The sequence below is a fragment of the Lissotriton vulgaris genome, chromosome 10, assembly GCF_964263255.1.
Source record: "Lissotriton vulgaris chromosome 10, aLisVul1.2, whole genome shotgun sequence".
Classification (NCBI taxonomy): domain Eukaryota; kingdom Metazoa; phylum Chordata; class Amphibia; order Caudata; family Salamandridae; genus Lissotriton; species Lissotriton vulgaris.
Window position 1 is genome coordinate 701,422,896 of NC_141698.1, and position 20,933 is coordinate 701,443,828.

The window sequence follows — 20,933 nt, forward strand, 5'->3', positions numbered from 1 at the left end:
GACTGATCTTCAACAGGGGATAGTGCGGTGCACGCAGATTCTATTCTCTCATCGGTTTTCATAGTGAGAGGGTAACCATAACCTTTTTTGCCCGTTTCTGTCCCCGTCTCCCACTGTCAAAAATTGCGCTTGGGGACTGTGTGTATGTGCCTTGTCTGTCCCTTAATCTCTGCACAGTCGCATACATTTGAGAAGAAAATCTTTCATCTGGAATATTACAATGAAAATCAGGAAAGGAATATCCAAGCGGGATTCAGAGGAGGTAAGCACCAATTGTTGTTCTATGTGTTTTTAGTTTTTAGCTGTGTAAGAATTTTTTTCCTTGATGCCATGGACTTTATAATCCTAGCTCTTTTCTGGTTTTATAATTGTGACAAATGCCTCGATGAATTGACTTGCATTTGTCGTCCTCCTTAACCTATTGTTTAGTTGTACAAAAAATGGATATATTCATGTGCAGTGGATGGTTAGTGTGTTTTTAAACCCTTCATGGTGTTGCATATCTGCTTATCTTGCTTGGTGCTCACCTGCATTATTGCCTATGCAGGGTGGCTGCATTGTTTCTTACCCTTGCTACAGGCATTCTGTCTGAGTCAAGCATGATGTTTGCACAGCCATGAGTTTTCTACTCGTGTTATAATTTGGGAAGCACATATTGGTTTACCACATCCTGAGTGTTTTCTTACATTAGCCTCTCTCTTACCTCACCTATTGGCCTTCTGTCTCTCTTTTTATTGATGTCCTCTTTCCCTCACCTTTCCCATTATTGTATTACTTTCTCTCTACAATGCTCTCTCTACCTCTTCTGCTCAATCTATCACTCCCTTTGCTTTCATCTCTCTTTCTATCTCCTTCACTGTTTCGGTTCACTCTCTCTGCTTCTAATGTCTCGCTCGTTTAATACATCTGTCTTACCTCTGTCTCTCTCTCCCTATTTCACCATTCTCTACTTCTCCCTTGCCCTTCCTCTGTATGAGCCTCATCTCTTTACCTCATCTGCACCTCTTTTCTCTCTACTTCAATGCAATAGCTCACGCATTTGCGAAAGATTAAGCTACTGACATTGTAAATGACAATGCCATTTATTTATCTGTTTTCAAAACCAACACATAAATAAACAATGTGTCATTTACAATGCCAATAGCTCTAACTTTGGCAAAGGCGAAACCGTTGCATTGTAAATGCTTGTTTAAGATCCATTGGGTCCTTTTAAATTCCGATACTGTTGTTTTTATTTGTGCAGCTTTTAGGCAGTCTTGCACATTTGCACTTTCCCTCCTTGTTACGCCCTTGGTCCGCCACAGCAGTTAGTGCCGACTGAGCTCCTCCTCCCCCCCCCCCCTGGCAGCACTCACGTTGGGGTGACGGGCTAGTCTTTGATTCCCGGCACTATAATTGTAGCATGCTGGGCATACGCACCCATCTGCACCCGTCCACGCACTGCTGGGGCTAGGAGCCACCGCCCCTGCCTGTTTAAAGATCAGCCAGGCCCTAGGGAAAAGAACTAAAGGATCTGGCAATATCACTACCCGATCCGTGTTACCATACGGTGCTGGCAGAGGCAGAAACTCTACGCTGCACTCACTGTCCTTTTTTATCTAATTCAAATAAGACAGCGCTCAAGCAAGAGCACAACTTAAAGCTCGCTCTCATTAACTGCAGGTCACTCACTAAACATAACATGGAAATTTGTAAGTACATTGTGGAAAATCACCCCGATGCATGTTCCATACAGAAACTTGGCTGAATGAGGATTCTGCCCCCGATTTACTACAAGCCCTCTCTCAGGAATACGGCATCCTTAGACAAGACCCTATCATGAGGCGTAGCCATCATTTTCCATCTGTCATTAAATTGCACTATGGATAAAGCTAATGAAGAAAGTGCTGAAGCAGCTCACTTCACTATAAAGGTGGCAAATGATCTTACATTGAACGGTCTTTTGATATATCTTCCCCGGGGCCAGTTACTAACTTCACTTCTGATCTTACAGAAACATTGATGCAATCTGCATTACGCTATAACAACTTTACGGTGCTGGGGAACTTAAACCTACATGTGGAGGGTCACATGAAGAGTGAGGCTCAAGCTCTATGCAAAGAATCAGCCACCTTACAGCTAGAACTCAAATCCATGGACCCGACACATTGGTCAGGTCATGTATTAGACCCCATTTTCTCAAACTATCAAGCGCTAGTGGTTGAGCCCCCAACCCCTATGCCTTGGTCTGACCACCATCTTGTAGCCTTCTATATCCCAATAGCCAAACATCCCTGTATGCAGAGAATAGGCCCTGTCTTCCCTAGCAGAAAATGGACCAGATTCAACAATGAGAGCTTCACTTACGCTTTACAGCAAAATCCACCACTACAGGGAAATGAGATCAATATGGCCAACTCAGCAGTGGAAAAGTGGATTACGGAAGCACTGGATGTAATTGCACCTACCAGCGTGGACCACGAATACCCCATAGAGATGGTTCAAATCAGCATTGTGGTACAATGAAAAGCTCAAAATCGCTAAAAAATGCTGCAAACGCTTAGAGCGCAAATGGAGGACAGATTTCCCGAAAGATAATAAAGATGCTTATAAGTTAGCACAAAAAAAGTATCACTCTCTGATGAAAAAAAGGCATACCACCTATTATAAGGAGAAAATAGAAAAGGTAGAAAACTCCTCTAAGGAACTATTTGTTATCCACAAAGATATATCCTCTCTAGAGAGAATGCTGATTCCACCTACCAGCTCATCTGGGTTCTGCAATCGGATCGCTGATTTCTTTCTATCCAAAGTATCCAAAATATACAACTCGTTCCCTGATGAGGCCCGAAATGGTCCTATCACGCAGCCAGAGAGACCTACTGAGCCCAGGATTAACCCTCTCATGGAATTTCTGACCCTCTGATTGACAGATCTGAAGGAAGTGGCACTAAGCATTAAATATGGCTCGCCAATTGATCCAGCAATACCGAGCAGGAAAAAGGAGGGGCTAGATGTTATACTACCCTACGTGCAGCAACTGCTGAAACTATCCTTTGAATGAGGGGTGGTCCAGAGGAACTGGAAACAAGTGATTGTTCTGCCTTGCCTCTGAAGGAAAAACCCTCAGCCGACCCTGAGCAGCTGGAAAACCTCTGTCCCATCTCATTACTCCCTTACTTCTCTAAAATAGCAGAGAAGGTGGTGAACAAGCAGCTAGTGGCCCAAATTAATCAACATAATATTTTCCACCCCAAGCAATCGAGTTTTAGAACCACATACTCTACTGGGTCAGCACTTCTTTTCGCCACAAAGTCACTGCATAGGCATGTGGACGGTCAGACGGTAGCCTTGGTCCTGCTGGACTAAGTGCACCCTTTGACATGGTATGACACAAACTGCTCCTACAGCGACTAAGGTTAGGCAGGCTGGATGGATGGAGAAGCGCTAAAGTGAATGAGTTCCTTTTTACAGGACCGCAGCTTCCAGGTTGACTGCACACTCATATTTCAAAAATCTTGCCACTCTCACAAGGGGTCCCACAGGGCTCAATTGTTCGCCCAACCCTTTTTAATTTATATATCGCCCCCCTGGCTTACTGCGCTACACTGCAGCAATTAAAAAAAACATTTTCTTTTTTTTTTTAAATCAGCTTTCCCAATGAACACATAAACCGAGTGAATGAATTTCCCTTATTGGCATGTCCTACAAGTAGCCCCTATTGATGTACTCTGGTTGCTGACCTACTCTACCACTGCGTTTGATAAAATGCAATATTAAACGAAATGCTTAATAATGGAAGACCTTTTCTATGTGATCTGAAAGTACTTTCAAGTTTTGCTGAACAAATTTATACCAATAATTCAGTTGCGCTTGGACAACCGAGTAGAATAATGTCATGTCAATATAATGATATCAAAAATACATGCCTTCATCCATTTTTCTGAACCGAAAATTGTGTTCACTTCAATAGCATTCATAAATATATCGGCCTATCTGGGAACCCAATGAAGTTAATGTAGTCCCCAGGGCATATTCAGGAGCTTAGTGCCCCTTCCCTGGACCAATTGTTGCCTGGCTTGAACACGTTGTCCAATATCTAGGAATTGACAGTCTTGTAATTTAATGTCTTCAGATTTTTTGGGGTTACTCGCACCATTTGTGTGTAGTTGGAAAGGATGACCTCGACAGGTGAGGGGACAGGTCACTGTGGAAGATGAGTCACTACTCTGCGGGCCGAACAGGTGCTTCGTGGCACTCTAAGTAGGTGGCAATCAGTACACACTTCCTCGCTATACTACCAAATGATGAAATCCAATGCAAGCCAGGCAGTTCCAGGTGGACCTCGTACCATTGGGTGGTACACAGATCTCAGACATGCACCTGCTAACTTTTTCCAAGCAAACATGGAAAGGTTGTGTGGGCCAACAACTGCAAAGGTTATTAACATTGACCCAGAGAAGAAGAGAATTGATCCAAGGATTAACATGAGGGAGTTACAGTGTGATCGGTGCAAGTTCCAATCCACACCTGTTGGTGAAAAAAAAGAGACTGACAAGGATTCACACTGAAGTATGGTACAGTCGCGTAAAGTACTGAATTGAACAACATTTGAATCACCTTCTGATCATGTCACTATGTGGCAGCATTCACGCAATGTTGAACATAACCAGCACATAAGTGAATGTGTGTCCAATTTCTTCGCTTGCACAATCAGAGAAGACCCAGCTACTCCCTTCTTAATTCATCCTTGCTCACACTCTACCAAAATGTCTGCTCACTCAAACCTGTTGGACCTGGATGAAAAAAAAACAGTTCATTTCATGGAGCACCTGTACCCTTCCTCTGAGCTCTGCAACAAATCTACATCCCACTCGACGAAGATACTTCTATCTAAAGTACTCACTGATAATGTAGAATGTAAAACAATCATTATCGAATGGTAGTTTAATTTACATTGTGCACCACTCAGTTTAATATAACAGTTATCACAGGAAAGTTCATCAAAGTTTCGTTTCCTTTGGCAAACCCTTTATTGTTATCAAGGCACAGCTGGAATATTTTCTGGCATACTTTATCTTCAGCTATGCGAATTCCCCATATTTTAATTCTGGTAATCCAATTTTGCATTTTTTAAATAAATATAGAATAGAACTCCAGCTAGACATTCTCACAAACGTGGCACTCCAGCTAGACATTCTCACAAACGTGGCATATTAATGCCACTTCAAATCATATTTCCATCAAAGCCTAAGGTTAAAAGAACTTTTCTTGCCTTCCTCTCTAGAGCTTTAGCAAAGGGTGACATTCTAGCTGGGCTCCTAAATACACACAAGAGATTGTGAGGAATTCTGGGACCCAAATTAACAAGGGAATCCTCAGACAAAGCACCAAATGCCAGTGGCTCAGAAAAGTTTGCCCAGTCCTCCTTAGGACTTGAGTTTGCCAAAGTGTCAATTTAAAAAAATGTCTGTGTTCAAGTGACATAGGCATAACTGTCATACTTTCACTGACATTGTGTCTTTTTCCATGAAGAAATGAAATGATAACCTGAGTAGTGATGAAGGAGGTTAAATAACAAGGACTGCTACAGGTAAGTTGATCTTATAATGTCATTTGCATGTTTCATATGTATTTATCATAGTTTACACTGTTAGACATGTAACTGATTATAAAGCAGTTTTCTGGGAAGTAGACTTAGTAATACGTTGCTATACTTAAGAAAATAATATATTTATCTACCATCCCGGATCATCAATAGCATTCCTGAGATCAGCCTGTACATTACAAAGTTTCCCTGATCTATGTGGGCGAGACTGAATCACACTAACAATGGGTAAATTGAACTATGCCCAGTGACAGTGGAAAGTACCTAGTTGTGTTAAGTCTCACTTTGCTTTACAATTGCAAAAATAGCACAACTGTAAAATACATACCATCGGTTTGAGATTTACTGAGGAATATTGTGCTCGCTCGAGGATGATCAGAAGGGTTGAACTCCATGTTCATATCTGAAAAAGGAGAAGAAAAGATGATATAAATATTTTGCAAGCTTGGAAATAAGTTATGGAGAAACACTACAGTGGGATAGAACAGAGAGGATCTAAGAAATTCATAACATTGTCATAACAATTTCCATTAACAGGCTTTGCTCATTTATCTCACAGCCTTGCCTAGCTTTTTGCCTGGAAATGCACAACGAATGTGTCCACATTTTCATGATAACTGGTAGTACAATTGGTCAGTGGTAAATATGAAGCTCTTTTGAAATGGAGTCAGGTCTATGAACCATTTCAACGTGGCACCATTATCCAGAAATTATTTCTCTACTTAACTTAATCTTCACACTAGGCACGGGCCTTCACGTTTGCTAAAAACTATACAATGCAGGCCTGTTGTTGCACAATATCATAATTTAAAAGCATAATACATTCAACCTTGTGTAAAATGCCTTCAGAATCCCTTGATGGCAAAACAGGTGCATAGTATATGGTTAGCGTCTTCCCTACATTTTATTATGCAGTGGCGATCGCAGCTTTCTAGTTATGGTACGGAGACTTTCCAATTAAAAGGCATTTTTTTATTTGTCTATAACTTGACCCTTTGGACGGAGTTGCAGGAAATTTGGCATTCCACTAGGTTAGTTACCCAAGATCAAGCATGCCCATTTTTGTGTAAAGCAGCACACGGCAAAAGAGTTAAGGAGGGGGAAAAATAATAGATTTTCCATTTTAGCTCCCATAGAAAATATTGTTCATACCTACAACCTGAATAGCATGAAAGTAGAACTTTACTCAGAAAGATGGCTTTTGTTGGTTTGGAGTAAATCCCTTTAGTGGTTTTTGAGAAATTTGTATTTTACAAAGTTTAAAGGGGTAACACTTTTCTGTATCTCTTTTGGAATTCACAAATCATTCGGATATTGAAAAAAAAGATCTGATTAGATGAGGGAGCCCTTTCTTTCGTCATCCCTTTTGGAGCAGGGGATCCAAAGTGGGAATCGGAGTACTGACAGACGTAAATGGCTGGTGGAAGAAAATCATTTTCTGGTTTTTAAACCGTGTATCATATAACAATAAACATGCACGATTACATTTAACTGCTAGACCTAAGTGGTCCATAGTAAGAAAATAGCCTGTGTACACTCAGTAACTCTATGCTGTATAGGACAATGACATCGTCAGTGATGTCATCAATTATGTCATTCAAGAAGTCATAAGGGAATTCATTTAACAGGTCATGAGCGATGCAATATGAGCAGCGCATAGCAGGGTGCATGTTACAATTAGCACAATAAATTATAAACGGTGAACACTTAACAATAATGTCCCTTTAACCTTTGGTCCTCTGTTTTTTTCCCCAGTAAATCTATATATTTTTTTCATATTATACTGGCGGTCATGGTGCCAGTGTAGTTATGGTTGAGTTAGCACTTCCTTAGGAGAGGCATTTTTATTTCTTGCTAACTCTGGTGCTCTTTGACAAATTTGCATGAAACTATAAAAAACAGTACATCCAATTTATTTTCTACATGAGAATGTTCATCCAGAGCCGCCAATGGGAGGTTACAAAAAGGAGCGGTGGTTTGCTTGGTTTGCTGTAAATCCATACACAGTCGAATCCAAAAAATAGAATTTAAAAGGTGCCTGGATTGGGCATTAAGAGGTTTAATTTTAGAGATATTTGCCCCATTACTCTGTGAATCCTATGCAGATTCAATGGGTATTTTTCTCCCATCATCCATTGAGGATGCACAAATCCCCCATGGATTCATGAATCTGCCGCGCTCTGATTGGCAGTCATAACAGAAAATTTCTGTTTTAGTCACCATTAGCGAAATCAGTGCACTGGGGGTACTGTGTTGGGGAAAAGGAAAAGGAAAAGGGCATAAGGGGGCAGGGAGAAGACACCATGACAGAATGGCCATTTGGTGTAGGGCTGGGGCCGGAGGGGGGAGAATCTAAAGAGATGCCTAGTTAATAAAATAAAATAATTAAAAACTGATTATTTATTGCAGGATTTGCAGATCCTGGACCCTTCTCCGGGTTCGGCGGCCCATCCTGAGGTTCAGGAATTGTGAATACAGCATAGGATTTGCAAATCCAGTGAATAAATAAAATAAAGTGTTTAGAGCACTACTGACGGAGTTCCCAAATGGCCACAAGAGGAGCTTGTCTGCATGCAGTGGACTGTAAGCAGGGTTTGCTGTAGTCAGGACCTGGGAAGCACTTGCAGTCGTCTGTTAAGGCTCGTGAGGAATCAGCCCATTGTTGGCGCCTCAACCACTCCACGGGGAGATTGATCTCCGTGGCATACCTGCCTGAAACCCAACCCTGCCAGAAACGTAATCACCGTTTAAGCTGCCCGTTTAAATTGGGACTATCCGGTTCCTCCGCGGGCTATCATGGCTAGGAATGATTAGGCTTTACTCAGTCCTGATGATGATCCCTGTAACTATGTAATGGGATCGAAACGCCGTCGACAACTTCTACACCATATACTCTGTTGTGTATCTGTTACTATATTTCAAGTAATGGTGTAAATGTGAATTATGTTATTGCTATATGCACAGAAAACAATAGCTTTTGCCTAAAAACCTTTCTCTACCTTCTATCCACTCCGCTAACCATGACAATTTGTAAACGTCTGGGCACAGGCTTGTGCCCATCTCCAAGAAATTGTTGAAGGTATCTCCTAATATTGTGGTTCTAAATTCAATATTAGACCTCTGCCCGGCTGGGCAAGTCAATTTACAATATAGTTTCCATTGTGTCTATATTTACCTTTTGACTATATCCCTCCTTGCATAGGACCGCTGTTGTCTTTACTCATATGTTCCCCGAGGTCAGGACAATGACTCGATTGGGTGCCCTTGTTGTTTTTTATAATTTGACTGTAGAAAGGGCCTTGCAGCCTATCTTGCTGCACATGGCCAAAAAGCTCTATAAAGTAGGGTTACCCGCCAACACGTTGTTGGGCACAAGACCTGACCAGAGACTGTAGGTGTTGGCCGCCTAGAGAGAACTGGGCCCTGCGTCCACACGCCGCTGCAGGCATGAAGGTCAGGTAATGCAGAATACCCCACTGCACGCAGCCATACGTAGCGGGGTTGGCCACCCATGGCGTGCTGGCCACATGGCCTGGCTAGAGGCGAGTACCTGAAGCCATCCCCACTGCTCTTGACCAAAGGACGTTTGCTACTGATGTTGGCCACAAGTAGAAAGCTGGGCCCAGGAGATGGACAGAGGCCAAACCCCAATGAATGAATGAAAGCTGTGCACAGTGGATGTTGGTCACATATGCAGGGTTAAGTACAGAATATTTGGTGTGTGAGTTATGGTTTGCATGGCTGTTGTGCACATTATGGACTGTGCTTATAACCCTAAGTTTTGTATTTCGGTGGTTTAATGTATAACTGAATTTTTGCAGATTTCTTTTAAAAAAACATATGTTGAAGTGTTATAACCAACACCGACCATACATTTATTTTAGCCTTTGTTTTGTAGAGAAAACATACACACATATAAATTGTTTCCCTCAAAGTGTAGCCAACAGTGGTCTCTGATAGGTATTACAATATTTAGGTTATGGTGCCCATTTTTAACAGATTCTCAATTACACAATGGGAAGATCACTGGATTGATGTGAATATGCAGTTGCAGAGTTTACCTCATAATTATAGATTTGCTGCATTTGCTATATAATTTTCAAGTTTCACTAAATATGTCTAGCTGAAATGGATGAAATAATACTGCCAGAGAATGTGCCACCTAATTTGTATTTTTGGCTTAGATTTTAAATAATACTGCCACATACTTAGGTCCTCCACGCTGCAAAAATCTAGTAAGCCTGACAATGACAAATCTCTGTAAATGGTCTGAGGGTTGTCATTATGATGAAAGCCATATTTCACAGGGAACCACAAAATATTTTCAATAATTCAAGGTTTTCCGTGAAATTTGGGTTTCATAATCAAAGTCACAACCCCCAAACCACTCTGTAGATCTTTAACATTGGCAGCAAAACTAGGATTAAGCAACACGATGTTTTACATTATGCAGCACAAAAAGGCAAACTATGTAGCTTTATGTGGCACATTTTGTGGCAGTGTTATTTTGCTCCATATGAGCTAGAAACAACATCTTGGTCTAAGTATATGAATTATGTGGTAACTCCATAATTATGTGGTAAACTCTGGAGTCACAGATTTGCATAAACCCTATGGCCTTTATCGTTGTCCTTTGCTTTCCTTCCAGTTTTTTACAAACGGTAAACAACACCTAAATATTATCAATCCAATAAGTGGCCATAAGCTGCACTTTAAAGAAATCAGCTTTAGTAGCTAACACCACCAAAATAAAAATGTAATTTAAAATATACATAATGGTAACGCACAATATGGTTCTATATTGCCATATCAGAGTTCTGGTGATATTTACAAACCATGCAGCCTTTGGACCTGTAGTTTCTGGTGTAATAATAACAGCTACCCAATATGAATCCTCTATATATACATGAATGCCATGCTACTGAAAAATAAAAATGGCATGGTATTTAAAACAATAATACTAATAAGCCCATATTCACCTTCATTACTAGAATATAAAGGTAAAATTCTGTGTTATTACCGTAGGACAGCAAATGTGGGAGAACACACTGTTACTTTCTCAACAACTGAATGTTACAATGATTTTACAAAGTAAAACAATTCTTCACTTATAAAATCGATGTGATAGCTCTAAAGTCTTTCTGAAGTTCCACCTTTACAGCCATTATGCTAATTACAGATTACTCTTCAGCCGTCTTCTCACTGGAATTGAGCCATCAACAACCCTGCAGTGAGTCATATAAATAACCTGACTCCTTGGCTCTCTTACCTATCTGCCACTGAGACATCCAGTCCTGAACGGTGCCTTTTACCTCCAGCCCTGGACTCACTTTTATGCTTCATCTACCGTCTAAGTCTCTGCCAGGTGTCTGTGCCTTCCTCCCTGTGTTTAAGGTGTCAAGCGCTCAAAGGGCTCAAGGACATACCTGAATACAATCCCTTAAAGGTCAAAACACTTACGGAGGACCTAACCAATCATAAAATCTCGCAGGTATATGGAACACTGGTGGTCAGTACACCAGACTCATTTGACCAGCTGAAAGAAGGCTGGGTGGGGCACTTGGGGCACCTTACAAACAGTGACTGGAGGGAGGCCTGCGTCTTCCCCCACGAGACAGCGACTGCCTCGTAGTTCCACCTATTATAGTGGAAGTACCTACACAGGGTTTACTACACTCAGGAGAGATTATGGAAAATGGGGGCAGTGGCCACATCGACTTGCTTGCGATGCGAATTGAATAGGGAACATTTCCTCGACACGACCTGGGTGTGTATTTGCCTGGCCCCATTTTGGGAGTGGGTGTTGGCGTTGTTGGAACGAGTGTTGGGCTGGGTATAACCTCGAGACGCTAAATTGGTCCTCCTTTCCACCACAAAAGAGATAGGCATGGAGGTATCACACTGCCCTGCTGTGGCTCGGTCTGACAATAGTAAAAAGGGAAATTGCTAGGGTTTGGAAAGATAGCGACCCTCCATTCCCATATACAAGGCCAGGGGTTGCCCTCCTAAACACTATAAATATGGGCTGCATGGAGCCAATTCCGGGGAATCGCCTTACAGAGATCAGAAAATCCTGGCCACTTCCTGGAGTATGAACTTGGGTCCTATGAAGGCCAGGGCTGGAACAGAGTCACAGGGGACAAGGAGGCAATCAAGGGGTTATGGAGTCAACCACTGGCTGGACTCGGGAGGGGTGGATCTTGTATTTGTCTCTATGCCTTTCTCCACTAACTTGCAATGTCACACTGTGCGCTCAACTAGTCGCTCCTCTGTTACGTATGATCATTTACATTATGTCTGGTGTATCAGCTGTGCAAAACTCAATAAAGTATTGTAATTAAAAAAAATGTCAAGCTCCAACTCTTGCAGTATTACCACCACCTGCACAGTACACACTGTTGCTGTCTTAAAATGTCTTGCCCATCCTTTTAGATGAGAAGGAGCATCCATTTAACTCTCACCAAATACACACAAATGTTCCCTCTGGGAACTAAAAATGAGTGTATTGAGAGAATCACTCCTTATTCCTTCTAGTCACTGTTGGGTAAGGCGACTCTTTAATTGCTGGTGGCAGATGAGTTATTCCAGATATTAACACAGCACTGAAAAGCAAAGCGTAGTCTTGATCCTGCCCTGATACTTTAACCCCTTCGGTGCTCATGACGAGCTCAGCTCGTCATGACCACACCCATTTCTATTATGGTCCAGCACAGCAGGGGAATATCTTAAGCAGCCAAGGTGTTAATCCCCATCAAATTCACAAATCTGCACCCAATTTTCTGGTAAAATAACTATTGCTTAGCCTACTCTCCTCATTAAACATCGAAAAACAAATTACCAAGAGCCGCATCCACTCAGAATATTATTTCACCAAGGAACTACAATAACTATGCATTTGAGTTGACAGATTGTCAATTAAAAAATCAACACTCAGAGAGGAAAGCTGTCAATAAGCTGTGGAAACATCCTGTGAACAGGTTATATTTATAGTTTTTACTGATAGTTTTCTATAGCGTTTAGTTAAGGAAAACAACATCTCCTGTCCAATTGAAGCATACCTTCTTCTGCAGGAAAGACCTAAATGTTTCAAAGCGAAAATTAAGAACCAAACACCACACCATCATGTTTGATGTCCTCTCAAACTGCTCTCCTTGATCCCTTTTCCGCTAACAGACGGCTCAGATATTAAACCTGTTCACAGGTTCAACCCAAAACTAATCATTTGCTTTAGCAGCATCTTTGGTGATCTAGTCAAACCCTTTGACTTCCCTCTGCGATGCCAACTCATTCTCTTCCTTCTCTGTTTTTGGGTACTTCGGTTCAACTGAAAGCATTAAAGACTAACAGAAAATCAAGCCGAGTGCACAATCAGCCACAAAGTAACCCACCTTGTCCTGATACAAAAGTTGACACTCAGAAGGACCTGAATAGATCACAAAGCGAGAACATTATATATCTCTGCCACTATCATTATTTGTACATATAATTACATATGGAACATCTGTTCATCCCTCTGCTGCACTGAGCTATATTTTACTGATATTCTGGTTTGGATTTCATACTCTTGATTGCAACTACTCTCAGTACGCCTACAATTACATAGCTTGTGCCTGGACAGCTGTCTGCTACTAAGTAACTACTATTAGATAAATATCCAAGACTTTTTGCGCCCTTTGATTACTTCATGTGATAAAGGCACCTCTCAAGCTGGTTCAGTTGTAATGCATCTTGTACCCCTGTTAGTCCAAACCATTTTGTACAGCGATCTGAAATGGTTCCCTTCGGCGCTTGTCATAACCTTAATATTTGCAAGCGCTTTGTATATCATTCTGTAACAATCTTGCTATATGCTTCGTGTACTCATGTCATTATAATGCACTGTCCAGCACTCTGAAACACGAATGGGTCACATCCATGCTACAGAAAGAATAAATTAAAAATAAACACGGCCTTCCTAAGAGGCGGGTCCTCATGTGAGGCAGAAGAAAACCTACAAAACAAACTCTGAGAGTTGGCCAGGAGCTTGAAAGTCTTCTGCCATTTTGAGAAGTGCTAAACATGACCTTTCAAAAATGTATTTCCAACAGAAACATGCTGTAGAGTGTCCTACTACCAAAGTGGAGTCTGCTGAATATAAGGTAAGCGTTATAGAAATTCAAACCACAACTCAACCATATTTTATGGTAAACCATAGTAAGGAGTATGATTTGCTTAAATTCAACACGATTTTTAAGAAACGGGTGGTACCTGGGCACATGAAATGTATGGTTATTAGAAAGGACGGTGGATTTAAGGTCTAAGTGATCGGAGAAAAGGGGCTCTGGGGCACCTTTAGACTATGACATTTCTCAAGATCATCTTATGTATTAATGTAATCATCTTCAGGAGAACAAAGGAGGGCAAATAAAAAGCTGAGCTGTAGCTGCTTCACATCCAGTCTGTCTCAAGGGAGCAACCACCCTGTAGCATTTTGTGCAAGAAATCAGCAAAGCAGGGATTAGTTGCACACATCTGAAAGGTATCAGGCTGCATCATACATTTTAAGATTTGTTTTTATGTCTCTGAACCAAAACTTCTGATATAAGCAGCACCATCAGTAAAACACAAAATCCCAATGTATGTTAATGAACTTGAAATGTTTTACCCCAGAGTAAACATAATTAGCAGCAATGAAGATGTGATAGTAATGAAGTGATGAAATATGGCCTCATATTTCAAAGCCAAGATTCACTTGTTTTCGCAGTATAAATCACCTTGAAAGTACAGATAAGAGTAAATAAAACACTGTTCTACAAAGCAAAAACATAAGAGGGTCTAGTTTATTCACAAACTTTTGTTAAGGGACATGGAAAACATGAAATGGTCCATAATGCAGAATGTGTTGCATGAAGATATATCTCTTACACTGTCATGGAGGAAATTTGGGCCAGGGCTGTGAAGGCTGCACAGCAACATACACAGTAACATGAACATTGGCACTGGAGGGAGTATCATCAAATGCTCTTTGTGTCTAGAGGAGTCTACAAACATGTATGAACGTCAACAAGCATGAATGTCACTTAAGCAAATAACTCATGAGAACTTACCAGTTCCACCATTGAAGAATAGCGGTTGTCGCTTTGCATCTTCTAAAAAGCTTTCAGTGAACCGTATGGACTATCGGACACACTCAGGTGTTTAATCTGACGCAGACAACGACCTTGGAGTTTAAATTTCAGTCAGTGGTGGAGTGGCCCTCAAGGAGTCAAGGGTCATACCACCGCTGTTTTTGGGCCGCCTCACTTGGTGTTTTTTATTGGCAGTTATAAATGTTTCTTAAGCTGTATTCTGTCTGGTACCTTCTGTGCTGCTGTACCTCGCCTGACCGGTACTACTTTATGCTGGTAGCTGCAGTCGGTCGGAACGGACACTTTCTTTGTGCATCGATACATTTTTCGTTAAGCAAGTGAGAGAGAAGCAAGACAGGAGTAGGGACAAGGAAAAGGTTACCAGCGCTCCGAATGCCGTACCGCGATTACAGTGGTCAGACCTCCAGCGGACCGCCAAAACCAATATGCCTGGCAGTGCTGTTGCAGCACCTCCAAGCTTATTACAAGTTTCCTCACCCCCAGCCTGTTCAAGGCAGTAAGCCCCCCATGAAAAGGCTGTAGGTGGTGAAACAAAGGGGGCCCTACAGGGTCCCCTGTGGCCCCTGTTCACGGGGATGCATGCAGGGGGGCACGTGTTGTGACCCCCTGCCTGCATGCACCTCCTTTCCTGCACAGCATGGACTGCATTGTCCATATCGTGCAGGAACGGCCTTAGGCACTCCTTTGGAACCGCCGCACTCCCCGCCTGCAAGACAACGAAGAAGCTTGTAATCTGGCGTGTGTGCAGCGGTCGACTTTAGTGGCATGGGAGCAGGACGCTGGCGTAACGGCCTGCTCCCAGACTGCCAAAGTCATAATCAGGCTTTAAGAAAACAGTGAGAGGAGGAGGAAGCAAGAATGAAAAAGAATCTGCAGGATTTGAGGTAAAGAAAAAATTAGTGTAGGGTAAATGGAAACAAAAAGGAATGAGGTGGATTAATGAATAGGAAGCCATGGTATTTGGTAACCCAAGTTTAACTATTCAAACTCTCCCATCTATCTAGGGGTGTGCCTGGATTTCTATGCTACCCCTGAAACTCGAAGGGTGGGCACAGAATACTCAAATATTCAAGGAGAGAGTAACTAACTATTCCTACTCCAGTCCCCAAACATGTATGGAAAATACATTTGAGCTGAGACCGGTCACAAATGAGGAGATTAAAAATACACGCCAGTCAGCTTGCATGTATGAAATGCTCTCGTATGGGCACTAAAGACTCCAGTGGGCATAGAGAAATGGTGGTTAAACAGACGAAACACCAGCCGCAGGCGCTTATCGAAAATTTTGGGCCCCTGCACTTATTTTTCAATTAAGCCCTGCACTGACAGGCTCCTGAAAATAATTCATGTTCATAGGGTGAAAGCACTGGCCAGAATGGGCAGGTACATGTCTCGGTCCCTCAAAAAAACACCCACAGCCCGCTCCAGTCACCCCAGTACAGAGCATCAACCCTCCACAACCCCTTCTGCCAGCCTCAAAACTTGAAAAATAAAACGAAGTTCTAAGGGCCAGGCGAGTAGGGGAGAGGCCATCACAGGGGCAGTCACAAGAGGGGGAGGTGGGCACTTATTGTTGGTTTGGCCGGCCGTCTCGGGACGGCCAAACCAGCATGAGCACTGAGCTGTCTCCAACCCGAGCTGCGTTACTGGGTGATAGACAGCAAGCACAGGCTCCCAGTCTCTGAGAGCGCAAATTCAGGGCACTCAGGCCAATCCTGATGCTACTCTCAAGCATGAGAGCAGTGTCAGGCTTGGCGGCAGGGGAGTCTGTGAGCCTGTGCTGCAGCGAGCACACAGACCACAATAGCAGCTGGCGGCAGGTAAGTTCTTTTTTCCTTTTTAGGTCTCGGCTAAAGACGCGCGGAAGCGCGTCTCCGCCGAGATCTTTTGTCAGGGACTGTGCTTCCCAGGAGACAGCCTCGGCCACGCGCATTGCCTCTTCAAGGAGGCGATTTCCGCTGGCCACGCGCTCGCGAACGCGCTCAGCTGCTGTCTCCTGGGAAGCAGCAACACCACACGCGCATGCGCAGAAACAGCGACAGACACACACACGAGCGCTCATGCACGCACGCACCCACACATACAGCGAACCCACCCCCGCCGTCGCATGCATACACACACACACACACGTGCACCGAGCATCCCCCCACCCCTCCGTTGTCGCACCCCCCCACCCCTCCCCTCCGCCGCCGCACCCCGCCCCCCACCCCTCCCCTCTGCCGTCGCACACACACACGCAGACATACAGGCATTCTCTCCCCCCCCGCCCCACCCCGCTCACCGGTCAAAGGCCCTCTGGACACGCAGACATACAGGCATTCTACCCCCCCCCCCCCCCCGCCCCGCTCACCGGTCAAAGGCCCTCCGGACTTGTGCAGCCTCCGACCGCGGGGCTCTCCCTCGGTGCTCCTCCAGGCACTCCGTGGGCGCGGGCTTCACAAAACGGAAGTCCCGCCCCACGATAGGTTTCGTTTTGTCACACCCGACTCAAGGCGGTTTGAAGTTGTGCTTAATTTGTGAGGTGCCCAAAGCTCTTCTCAGCTGTTCGTAGCCAACTCAATTAAACGTCAGCGCGCCGAATGCCAACACCTCTGAACCATTACCCGCCGATATTCTGCCTTTGTTATGCCTCTGTTTTAGCCCACTTAATCTGTCTTGAATCCATTACCTACCACTCGCGTACCCTTCATCTAACTATTGCAGGTTGCAGCATTCTCACGTTGTGGCAGTTTGTCCGCCTTTCAGATCCGCCCCTGCGTAGGTTCGTATCAAATGGGGAAAATAAGCACTCCGGCTGAAATTAAGCACAGGTTAGATGACTGCGTGCCAGTCAGTGTGCTTCTCTGCAGTGCACCGGGAGCAGCACTGCAGCTTTGTATTCAATGTAACAATGCATAGAGACAGCCCCAGTTTTTCAGCGCTATCATTTTTACTTATTTGTTGTACAGATAGAGACAGTACAGCATCTCTTTCACTCTCTGCATTTATTTTTAAATACCGAAAATGGTTCTTCTTTTGAATGCTTCTAAATGTGGTAAATCATGGCTAGCCGGTGATTCACTATACAGGCTGACCGATCGGAAAGTTAAAGGAGAAAGTTTCCTAATGAAGTTTAAATAGGTTCAGGTGTGACTCTACTTAAGCTGTTCTATAATGCTCATGTTTCTTTGATGAGCGTGTTGTATAGTATACGACTTCATATAGTGCTAAAAACTGTTAGGCATTGACAAATAAAGGTACATTTATTGGCTAAATAAATGTGGACACAAAAAAAATGCCATTTGCAATGCCAATAGCTCTAACTTTAACAAAGCCGAGACCATTGCATTGTAAAGTAGTGAGTGCAGAGTAGTGAGTGCAGAGTAGTGAGTGCAGAGTAGTGAGTGCAGAGTAGTGAGTGTGCAGACTGCAAAGTAGTGAGTGCAGAGTAGTGAGTGCAGAGTAGTGAGTGCAGAGTAGTGAGTGCAGAGTAGTGAGTGCAGAGTAGTGAGTGTGCAGACTGCAAAGTAGTGAGTGCAGAGTAGTGAGTGCAGAGTAGTGAGTGCAGAGTAGTGAGTGTGCAGACTGCAAAGTAGTGAGTGCAGAGTAGTGAGTGCAGAGTAGTGAGTGCAGAGTAGTGAGTGCAGAGTGCAAAGTAGTGAGTGCAGAGTAGTGAGTGCAGAGTGCAGAGTAGTGAGTGCAGAGTAGTGAGTTCAGAGTGCAAAGTAGTGAGTGCAGAGTAGTGAGTGCAGAGTAGTGAGTGTGCAGACTGCAAAGTAGTGAGTGCAGAGTAGTGAGTGTGCAGAGTAGTGAGTGCAGAGTAGTGAGTGCAGAGTAGTGAGTGCAGAGTAGTGAGTGTGCAGAGTAGTGAGTGTGCAGAGTAGTGAGTGCAGAGTAGTGAGTGCAGAGTTGTGAGTGCAGAGTAGTGAGTGTGCAGAGTAGTGAGTGCAGAGTGAGTGTGCAGAGCAGTGAGTGCAGGTGCAGAGTGGTGTGTGCTGTTGAGTGCAGAGTGCTGTTATTTATGATTTAATAAGGAAAAAAAAGAAATGTCATGAGCAATGCCAATAGCTCTACTTTTAATGATGCCGAGACCATTGCATTGTAAATGCTTGTTTTTAATGTTTTCTTCATTATCTGTCATCGTCCCCTGCAACACCACTCCGCCCATACACCAGTCGCTACTGCCCCAGTACCCTTCTGCTTGCAAATACTTCCTAATGTTAATTGTTCGGAGATCACAACCTCAAGCCTGTGATGGGCAAACATACGAATTAAAAGCAAGCAACAGGTCAAGAGGTACAGTCCTTGTTATAGAAAACAATGTTTTCCCAAACTCATATTAGTCTGCACAAAGTCTAGCCTGTTGAGCGGATGAAACCGTATCCTAGCAACCAGCATATTGCCAGAAACATAGACCCTGTTTTTTTTCTAATCCGCAATTTAAAAAGAACAAATTTTAGAAACAGCTACTGAAAAAGGGGACCTTTGCAGGCAGAGTTACTTAAATGAACCACATTAGCAACAGAACAAGGGCAGCAAACGTGGCTACTTACCCGACGCTCATCATGATTCAATTACTCTCTTTCCCCGTTACAATAATTAGACTGTGATGAAGCGCTGCTTCTTCCACGGCCACGCCAGAACATTTCAGAGCTCCCTTTGATTCTCTTAGCCTGACATTGCTAATCACCGCCATATTAAATGGCTGTGTTCCTAATTATCCAGGAGTCAGGATAAGAAAGATATCCCTGTGATGTCGGCAAACAGGTCAATCTATTTTTCTGCCCAGCTGGGGGAAGTGGATTGTCTGCACAGTAAGTTGCGAAAATAAAAAAAGAAGTAAAATAATCCATATGTATACACAACATGTACCAGTTGGCAAAATCTAACGGCTTTAATGTTCCAAAATTAGCAAGAAGAAGCTTGCATAACTCACTCAAGGCTAGAACCTGCACGTTTTTTAGACTGCAAAAAACCTCTCTCTCTCTCTATATATATATATACCTACTGGTGGTTGCAGGTAGTTATAGTTAGGACCTAGTTTCCATAGGAAAAGCATTTTTTCTTTTCCTATTAACTTTGGCGCCGGTTGACGGATCGTCGCGAAATTTTCAAAACTAGTGGGGCGTTCCGGTCCGCTCCTATTTTGAAAATTTCGGGGTGTTTTGGTAAGCGGGGACCGAGAAAAAAGGGGGGTCCCAGAACGTGTTTTCTCCATGTTAATTCCCATAGGAAACTTTAGACACGGCTACAGCCCGAACTGCTGAACGGAATGACACCAAATTTAGCAAAAAGGTAGCCCTTGGTTCAGAAAGAGCTGTTTTTGTTTACTGGTGTAAATACGTTCAGTAGTTCCTGAGAAATAAAAAAAATAGATGTCAAAAATTGCATTTTCCATAGCAAACTTTAGACACGGCTACAGCTCGAACTGCTGAACGGAATTAAACCAAATTTGGCATAAAGATAGCCCTTGCCTCAGAAAGAACATTTTTTCTTAAATGGTGTAAATCCATTCAGTAGTTGCTGACAAAATCAAAAAATCAAAATATCGATATATAGAGGCACAGAGGATCCGATCCGTGCACCCTGCCGATCACAAGCTGTATTCTATTTGACTGTCAACACTTCAAACCAGGGACCGCCACCTCCCCGGGGCACTAATATGGTAATTTGGGGGTCTGTGGCGGACCCACGGCCCCGGGGACCACCACCTCCCCGGGGCCCTGCATGTAATGGGCATGGCCCCCTCCTGGAGCCGGTGATGGCCCTGGGGGGAGAGAGCAGGAAACCTGCTCTCTCTTCCAAAATCCAAACCAGATTGCTTTTCCACATGGGAGATGCATGTCAGCAGCTACCCATGTGAAAAAGCAAAGCCGGCTCCCGCAGGACGCTGGGAGCCGGCAGGGATCGTGGGGGGATTGGGGCTCCCCCCACGGTCCCCAACGAGGTGGCCAGGGCCCGGGGGATAGGGTCCCCGTGGATAGAAGTGGCCAGGGAGGGAGGCCACGTGGTCCACTTCCCCAATAATAATTTTTTTATTTAAAAAATTAATCACGCAAAGGGATGGGGTCCCCGAGGCCATAAATGGCCTGAGGAGGGGGGCCACGCAGACCCCTACATAGTAATAAAAAAAACATTTGGCCATGCCCCGGGGGATGGGGTCCCCGGGGCCCAGAATTGGCCACGGGAGGGGAGCCCACACGGCCCCCTTCCCGTTAATATATATTTTTTTTTTTATA

At 43.6% G+C, this 20,933-nt stretch overlaps 1 protein-coding gene across 1 annotated transcript in view; it reads right to left on the reverse strand.

Moving 5' to 3' along the window:
* Window positions 1-20,933, reverse strand: part of CCNY (cyclin Y) — a 547,033-nt gene that overhangs the window by 228,626 nt on the left and 297,474 nt on the right. Inside the window, exon 2 of the mRNA XM_086941524.1 lies at window positions 5,916-5,990. Within this exon, the coding sequence (XP_086797650.1) occupies window positions 5,916-5,990 (75 nt within the window). The remainder of the gene's footprint in view (window positions 1-5,915; window positions 5,991-20,933) is intronic.